Here is a 9,253-nt window from a genome sequence, read left to right as displayed (position 1 = left end):
TAGTATCCGTTCGATATTTTGATGATGTGTATATATTTTGTTGCCTCCCTTAGTGATGTCGTGTGAGCACCAACTACACTACACTTCACCATGTTATGGGCCTAAGGGAAGGCATTATGGAGTAACAAGTAGATGATGGGTTGCGAGAGTGACAGAAACATAAACCCCACTTATGTGTTGCTTCATGAGGGGCTAATTTGGATCCCCACGTTTCATGCTATAGCTATATTTATTTTAATTTTTCTTTCATAGTTGTGGATGCTTGCAAGAGGGGGTAATCATAAGTGGGTTGGTTGTTCAAGTAAGAACATCACCTTAGCACCGATCCACCCACATATCAAATTATCAAAGTAACGAACATGAATTAACTCAACATGATGAACATGACTAGATAGAAATTCCCATGTGTACTCGGGAGCGCTTGTTTCATATAAGAGTACTTTCCCGCCTGTCCTTTGCTATAAAAAGGATTAGGCTACCTTGTTGCACCTAGGTTACTATTGTTACTTGTCACTTGTTAGGAATTATTTTGCTGCAAAACTATCTACTACTGTTACTCACGGCACTTGCACAGAGTACCTTGCTGAAAATCGCTTATCATTTCCTTCTACTCCTCGTTGGGTTCGACACTCTTACTCATCGAAAGAACTAGATTGATCCTCTATATTTACGGGTCATTATCCGGTTATAGATGCTCTTAGCGACCACTACAAGCACTGGAGCGAGTTAAATGTGTGCCGCCTGTTGGAATTATGCCCTAGAGGCAATAATAAATATAGTTATTATTATAATTCCTGTATCAAGATAATCGTTTATTGTCCATGCTATAATTGTATTGAATGAAGACTCATTTACATGTGTGGATACATAGACAAAACACCGTCCCTAGCAAGCCTCCAGTTGGCTAGCCAGTTGATCAAAGATAGTCAGTGTCTTCTGATTATGAACAAGGTGTTGTTGCTTGATAACTGGATCACGTCATTAGGAGAATCACGTGATGGACTAGACCCAAACTAATAGACGTAGCATGTTGATCGTGTCATTTTGTTGCTACTGTTTTCTGCGTGTCAAGTATTTATTTCTATGACCATGAGATCATATAACTCACTGACACCGGAGGAATGCTTTGTGTGTATCAAACGTCGCAACGTAACTGGGTGACTATAAAGATGCTCTACAGGTATCTCCGAAGGTGTTAGTTGAGTTAGTATGGATCAAGACTGGGATTTGTCACTCCGTATGACGGAGAGGTATCTCGGGGCCCACTCGGTAATACAACATCACACACAAGCCTTGCAAGCAATGTGACTTAGTGTAAGTTGCGGGATCTTGTATTACGGAACGAGTAAAGAGACTTGCCGGTAAACGAGATTGAAATAGGTATGTGGATACTGACGATCGAATCTCGGGCAAGTAACATACCGAAGGACAAAGGGAATGACATACGGGATTATATGAATCCTTGGCACTGAGGTTCAAACGATAAGATCTTCGTAGAATATGTAGGATCCAATATGGGCATCCAGGTCCCGCTATTGGATATTGACCGAGGAGTCTCTCGGGTCATGTCTACATAGTTCTCGAACCCGCAGGGTCTGCACACTTAAGGTTCGACGTTGTTTTATGCGTATTAGAGTTATATGGTTGGTTACCGAATGTTGTTCGGAGTCCCGGATGAGATCACGGACGTCACGAGGGTTTCCGGAATGGTCCGAAAACGAAGATTGATATATAGGATGACCTCATTTGATTACCGGAAGGTTTTCGGAGTTACCGGGAATGTACCGGGAATGACGAATGGGTTCCGGGAGTTCATCGGGGGGGGGGGGGGTCAACCCACCCCGGGGAAGCCCATAGGCCTTGAGGGTGGCACACCAGCCCTTAATGGGCTGGTGGGACAGCCCAAAAGGGCTCTATGCGCCAAGAAGAGAAAATCAAGAGAGAAAAGAAAAAAAAAGGAGGAGGTGGGAAGGAAGGGGGACTCCCTCCCACCAAACCAAGTAGGACTCGGTTTGGGGGGGGGGGGAGTCCTCCCCCCTTGGACTCGGCCGACCCCCTTGGGGCTCCTTGAGCCCCAAGGCAAGGTCCCCTCCCTCCCACCTATATATACGGAGGTTTTAGGGCTGATTTAAGACGACTTTCCCACGGCAGCCCGACCACATACCTCCACAGTTTTTCCTCTAGATCGCGTTTTTGCGGAGCTCGGGCGGAGCCCTGCTGAGACAAGGTCATCACCAACCTCCGGAGCGCCGTCACGCTGCCGGAGAACTCTTCTACCTCTCCGTCTCTCTTGCTGGATCAAGAAGGCCGAGATCATCGTCGAGCTGTACGTGTGTTGAACGCGGAGGTGCCGTCCGTTCGGTACTAGATCGTGGGACTGATCGCGGGATTGTTCGCGGGGCGGATCGAGGGACGTGAGGACGTTCCACTACATCAACTGCGTTCTCTAACGCTTCTGCTGTACGATCTACAAGGGTACGTAGATCACTCATCCCCTCTCGTAGATGGACATCACCATGATAGGTCTTCGTGCGCGTAGGAAATTTTTTGTTTCCCATGCGACGTTCACCAACACCGCCATCATCGCCCCTCCTCGACGGAGTTGAGCAAACCTTTATTGTAGCAGCCTACTAAGGCCCCACACGACCATCGTCGGAACAACAACCGACGCCGATGAAGTGAAGCGTAAATAGAAAGAATCAAACATGTAGACCACGAATTTTGACAAAGGCCGGATCCATTAAAGAGATCTATCATAGACGCACCTTCACATATCCCCAACGATGCTAGATGCGCCTACTGTATTATAAATAATCTCAGAACAAGACATAGCCTATAGTTGGTCAAGGCAATGTTTCGGGATGGCAATGGGGATTACCCAAGCGGGTATTGGACTCACTTCCCCATCCGAGTGATAGTTACCCCATGCATGTTCCCATCCCCATACCCTCCCTTCGAGGTAAAAAGTTCCCCATCCTCCCGTCGTGTTTTTTCTTCCCCATGATGGAACCCATAGATGCAGTCAGCAAAAATCTTCAATAAAATTTAAATAGAAAAACTAACATTTCAACACAATAAAAAATATGTCGTCGCTAGGTTGGTGTTTTTTGGGCTTTTCGGGCAAAAAGGGCAGGATTGGTGGAAATTTGGTCAGGTATGGTCGGAAATTACATGTGTCCGCCAATTTTAGAGCCCACATGTTCATCGTGAGCTTATTTGAGCTCACAAAAAAGAGGACTTTGGGTAGTTGACTCTATTACTTATTTCCCATAATAAACACAACAGTAATGTTGGCATGCGAGAATAGAGTGTATCAGAGATGATTAAGTTTCTTGTGATGGGTCAACCCATTTGGGTTGAAGGTCTAGACTTGGCATTTGTGATCGCATTTTTCCATACTTGGAAATGCATAGTTGATACACATTGATATCAAAGAGGAAAATAATTACACATCAATATTAGGTAGGATAGTAACTACTCGTTAATTATATGGTAGCTCAAAAATGATACTCCCTCCGTCACGGTTTAGAAGGCGTGCATGAAAATTCTCTAGAACCTAGGTGGTTATTGATTGGCTGTGAAATGAGTTAAAAAATAGCATTCACTCTACGCATGCATATAAAAGTAGTACAAGGAGTATTAATTAGAAGCTAGGGGTAAATGCAATGCGCCTTAAACCTTATCTAAACCGTGACGGAGGTAGTATTTAGTATGGTATTGATTACAACCAAACAGATCACTCATCATTAAATCGATATACTCCTTTTGAATACTTTTATATTGATGATATTTATTTATTTATTTATTGACAGAAGTAGGTTTGTTGGATTGACATGATTTGATGGTCGAGATTAATTGAATCTGCCCCTTTTGAATGCTTTTATATTAATGATATTTATTTATTTCAACATTTTTTATGATATCCATTTAATGAAAGGAGTCGTTATTGTAAAAGGGACGGTGGTATCCCCAACCCACGAGGGTTCAAGTACTGCTGCTTGCATTATTTCTGTATTTATTTCAGGATTTTCAACGATACGCTTTCAGTGGAAGGAGATGTTTCCATCGACGACGATGCGCCTATGATGACTTCGTAAATCTCAAGATGATATGCCGGCTCAGTGTCTCGAAGGTGCTTATAGGGATAGGATGTGCGTGTGTGCAATCATATGGGTGAATGTATGCACGTGTATATGAATAATTGCGTGTGTAGTGTGTTAAAGAAAGAGTCATTATCCTCGATGACAAGACACTAATAATAATTTTGTTGATTCAGTATTTTGAAGATGCTTATAAAAATATAGTACGTACAAATGAGTGAATGTATATCCGGGTATTAAATCTTCACGAATCTACTCTGTTAAATCAAATAGCACGTGTGCACGCGCTGCCACTAAAAAAACCACCCTGTGTAACGTTGACACCTTGTGATCCCTCTCCCCTCCCAAAACCCTATCCCCTCCCGCATCGCCGCCCGCGAGGCGATAGAAAGGGCTCGCCGGTTTCAGTCCCCAACTCCCATCCTCCTCCCTTCCCCTCCTCCATCGTTGTCGGGGGCTCGGTCGAGCAAAGCTCGACCAGAGATGACGGCGGTCGCGGGGTGCTCGTGTTCCCTGTTGGATGTGGCTCGGGCCGTCTTCTCCAGCTAGGACGCGACAATGTGATGGCGGGCCCCATTTGGTCCTAGCGGGTTGACCCTCGCACGACTTCGATGTCCTCTGCATGGTGAGGAGAAGGAGCAGCTTGGATGGGGGCGGTGACGCTGACGGCGTGCCTGGTGCAACATGATGGCGGGAGTTTCACATGCTTTGAGGTCTTGGCTGGGGCCTATGTGCCCACGGGCCTGGTATGCTCCTGCTATTGCGTCCGGTCGACGACCATTGTTGGCAGTGGAGGTTAAGCCCTCCCGCATGCCGACGCCCGACGGTGCTGCTACCCCTAGTCTCGGCTCTTTTTCGTCGCTGTGCATGCTTCACCTTGTGGTGTCATGGTGAGACGGCGTGGGGGCTTCAAGACCGTGTTGACGCATGGTGGAGATCGGTTTGGTGACAGGCTCCGGAGCGCTTGAAGTGCAGGTTAGGATCGGGGGAAACCCGTGTCGGCCTGGTCGACACCGGCGCAGTGGTGCCTGTGGGTGCCGCCAAACCTTCCTGAAGTGCGTCGGGGGCCATCCTTCCTCGCGTCTCACCGCGTGCCCGGGGAAACCCTTGGCAGCAGCGTCGTCATCGTCACGGTCCTTTTTGAAGGTGCTGATTGGTACCGATGTTTCGGAGTATTGAAGCTTGATGGGAGATCCTTGATGGGCGCAGGAGTCGCGAGGTTTCTCCGGTTTTTGTTGATCCATGTCACTTGTTATTTTTGTGTTTGTTTTTGCTTTTCATAGCGTAACTGCGTTGCTTCGCCCCATCATTTATCATTACTTGTATCGTTGGTTGCTTTGTAATACAAAATGGGTATCTTTTTGTGGGTAACGTTGACACGTCAACCCTGTGTGACGTTGGCGCGTCACGCCCACACCCCGCCACCTCTCTCCCCTCCAACGACCCGGCATTACTGCACCCAGGCCCAGGCAGAGTCTGCTAGAACCTACAGCTCCCCCGCTTGACTTTCCATGGCCGATTCCGGCGACACGGTCCAACCAAACACGCATCAGCGCGACAGAGACCCGAGCAGAGCCGTGGCGCCCCGCCTCATCCCAGCTTCCTTCCTCATCCCTTTCTTGCCTGATCCACCCCGCCTCCTCATCCTCCGGCCAAGTTTTCAACCGCGTAGCGTTGCGGGCGAGCAGCGGACAGGTCCTGAATCGGTTCTCCACGCCAGATTTCTTCTCAATGGGGAGCCGGCGGTTGGTCGCCGCGGCGGCGGCGGCGGCGGCCATGGCGGTCTTCTTGCTGCTGTCTGGAGCCTCTCACGGAGGGCGGAGAGGTATGTCCCAGTTCACCACGCCATTTTTGTGATTGTATTAGCATTTCCTTTACGGCCTTGCTCTCACATATTCCTGTTGATGAAAGGAAATTTGTGTGCTTCTATTGAAATCTCACAGCACATTTATTTTTTGCGGGGTGTTGGTTAATATTTCTGATTCTGTTTTCATGTATATAATCGTCAACCATATCAATAAAATGCCCTGATTATCATCCACAGGACCCAGTGTCAACAACAGCAACAACCGGACTTTTGTTTTCAACTACACCCTAGCGAAGACCATTGTGGAATATGCTTCAGCTGTAAGTTACTTCATCCTCTTTTTTCTCAACCTGCCATGCGTTTTAGGCCCCTGTATTATCATTCTCACACTACAAATTCGTGATTAAATATTGGAATTCCGTTTTATTTTGAATTATTTTCTCGACATATATATACGTATATCCAAAATTAACTTATCCTCATATTATTTTCTCATTTTTAGGTGTATATGACGGACCTAACAGCTCTATATTCATGGACATGCTCAAGATGTAACGACTTGACTAAAGTAGGACTCATCATGTTTCTTGTCTTGTTATTTGTCTTGCCTAATTGTGTCGTTTGGTTTACTTTAAGTACAACTACTACAAATAACTCATTGCAGTATCTCTTTTCAAAACAGGGCTTTGAGATAAGGTGTATAATTGTTGATATCCGGAACTGCTTGCAGGTCTGTATGCTATATTGCTACTACCTTAGTATGCATGGTAAAGTTTGTTCCCCACGGGACTAAAATATTCTTGCGATTAAATAACCTGACAGGCATTCATTGGTGTTGATCATAATCTCAATGCTGTAATCGTTGCAATCAGGGGAACTCAAGAGAACAGGTTTTGAAACTGACTTTTGTGGAGATTATGATTTCTATATCCCTCTGTGTTCACTTCTAAATTATCTCATTCAGTGTTCAGAACTGGATTAAGGACCTGGTATGGAAGCAGGTTGACCTAAACTATCCGAACATGCCGAATGCGAAGGTCTTTATCACGAACTTGATATATATACTCTGTTTTTTTTATAGGAGTAGCTTTTATTTATTTTCTGATGAGGTTTATGTTCTGGTTAAAGGTCCACACTGGATTTTACTCTGCTTACAATAATACACTTTTACGTCCAGCCATCACAAATGCTGTTCGCAAGGCAAGGAGATTGTATGGCGATATTAGCGTTATAGTTACAGGGCATTCAATGGGAGGAGCTATGGCTTCTTTCTGTGCACTTGATCTCGCTGTAAGTGCCCCCGCGATTATGTTCTTGGCATAAGGCTCACTTTTGGTTTTAATGAACAAGGGTATACTATCTGTCGACATTTAACACTTCTGTATTTGCTGATTCATGATCTCTGAAATTTTCTTCCCATTCACAGATTAGCCTTGGAAGTGACAGTGTTCATCTCATGACTTTCGGGCAACCACGAATTGGCAATGCTGCTTTTGCCTCTTACTTTGAACAATATGTACCCAGTGCGATCCGAGTGACACATGAGCATGATATTGTGCCTCATTTGCCCCCTTATTTCTTCTTCCTCCCGCACCTGACATACCACCACTTCCCTAGAGAGGTATGCCCCTGTGCATAAACCCAGAAAGGGTATGACTAGATGCATAAACCCAACAGTATATGCCTGTTGTTCTTTTCAACCAAACACACTCTGCATATTTTTTTACTTGGACACCATCGACAGAGAACAACATCGACGGGACACCTGGTGCTCCCAGAGGGATATAAACATATGTATGATGTGTAATACAATACAATTGAACATCAGTTGCCATCCAAAACGTTAGTCACCATACATTGCTATTTTGAAATGCAGTAGTTTACCATTGTGTCGTCTCTTTTTGAAGAACCAGACTATCTATATGAACATCTCACTCTGAATTGAGTTTGGAAAGATGTCTTAATATAAATCTGTAATACATACTTGAATCACCATCCAATGTGCATTCAAATTTCAGGTATGGGAACATAATGTCGATGGCAACACAACCTTCCGAGTTTGTGACGGCAGCGGAGAAGATCCAAATTGTTGCAGGTGGGAGCCCAATCTTTTGTCCGGTAGCGTCAATTTGGTTAACTCACCCTGTCTCCAAATTCCTAACACCTGTTCGGCTGCTCCCTTTCTATGCATTTGCAGGAGCGTGTTTGCGTTGTTCCTAAGTGTCTCAGACCATCTCACCTACATGGGTGTTGAGATAGCAGCAGATGACTGGAGCAGCTGCAGAATCGTCATGGCCCAGAGCGTCGAGAGGCTCCAATTGTGTCTTGCGAGTAATATTATCATGTCGAAGAACCCTGTTGATATCATCATTGCGGGTCATAGTGTGCAGACCGATCCGAGCAGTTCCAGCTAGTCCTTATTCATACAAGCTGGTGTATAGTGTCCTCAGCATTTGCATGGTTTTAGGCATTCAGCCAATGGGATGGTTTCAACATTTTTGCCATGACAGATATGTGGTTCTTTCATCTGTAGCTTGTAAGTATTGGTATGTGCAGAAACAGAATGCCAAAGTGTCATAGTGATAAGTTCCTCAGAATCTCTGGGTTCAGTGGTAGTACATGACTAGCTTATTTCAAAACAATTGGAGAAAATTGTCAATGATAAGGGTTTTTTATTGATGAATATGTGAGCAATTTTCTAACAATTTTAATCCATAAATGCAATAATTAAATCATGATTAACATATCAAACATGAATAATTGATAGAACAACAGTGCTACTTGGATGAACCAACCTAGAGGGATACTGGTATTCCCATCTCACTAGTGTTCGAATCATGTTGCTCGCATTATTCCTGAATTTATTTCAGGATTTTTGACGATTTGCATTCAGTGGGAGAAGATGTTTTCGTCGATGACGAGACGCGTATGATGACTTCGAAATCTAAAGATGATATGCCGACTTGATCTCTCAAAGATGTTCATTTTTTAGAAAAGGAGGCCTTGCCCCGGCCTCTGCATTGAGGGATGCATACAGCCATATATTAATCAAACTAAGTGTTCAGAAAGTACAGAGTATATAAAAAGGAAAAAAAGATACATGGCGAACATCGCGCCTCAGCCTGGAGTGGCTAAAAGATCAAGATGACTAAACACCTATCCTATTAATATGCCGCCATCCAAACCGGTTGAAGATACCCTGTGCTACCATCTCCCAGCGGGCACACCCAGTAACCATAAGCTCCCTGGCTGCCACAGGAGCTAGTAACGACCATGTGCGGATCAGTGCGGTAATTCGGTAGATAACCTGCAAGAATTGAATATCACGAGCTCTGTTAAAAACCAA

At 44.9% G+C, this 9,253-nt stretch overlaps 1 protein-coding gene across 2 annotated transcripts; it reads left to right on the top strand.

Annotated features, from left to right (window-relative positions):
- The first annotated feature begins 5,550 nt into the window (after positions 1 to 5,550).
- LOC123424980 (lipase-like) lies at positions 5,551 to 8,590 on the top strand. 2 transcript variants are annotated; one of them, XM_045108659.1, is made up of 10 exons: positions 5,551 to 5,925; positions 6,145 to 6,227; positions 6,410 to 6,475; positions 6,590 to 6,637; positions 6,730 to 6,797; positions 6,872 to 6,944; positions 7,036 to 7,197; positions 7,334 to 7,528; positions 7,926 to 8,002; positions 8,105 to 8,590. In XM_045108659.1, exons 1-10 carry the CDS (start codon positions 5,832 to 5,834, stop codon positions 8,319 to 8,321), a joined length of 1,083 nt encoding a protein of 360 aa, XP_044964594.1. In that variant the 5' UTR covers positions 5,551 to 5,831; the 3' UTR covers positions 8,322 to 8,590. The 2 variants fall into 2 exon arrangements, with proteins under 2 accessions (XP_044964594.1, XP_044964593.1); XM_045108658.1 differs by having other exon boundaries at positions 6,572 to 6,637.
- Positions 8,591 to 9,253: the final 663 nt, after the last annotated feature.

The sequence above is a fragment of the Hordeum vulgare genome, chromosome 2H (genome assembly GCF_904849725.1).
Source record: "Hordeum vulgare subsp. vulgare chromosome 2H, MorexV3_pseudomolecules_assembly, whole genome shotgun sequence".
In the NCBI taxonomy this organism is placed as follows: Eukaryota; Viridiplantae; Streptophyta; class Magnoliopsida; order Poales; family Poaceae; genus Hordeum; species Hordeum vulgare.
This window is presented reverse-complemented; position numbering and strand designations above follow the sequence as displayed.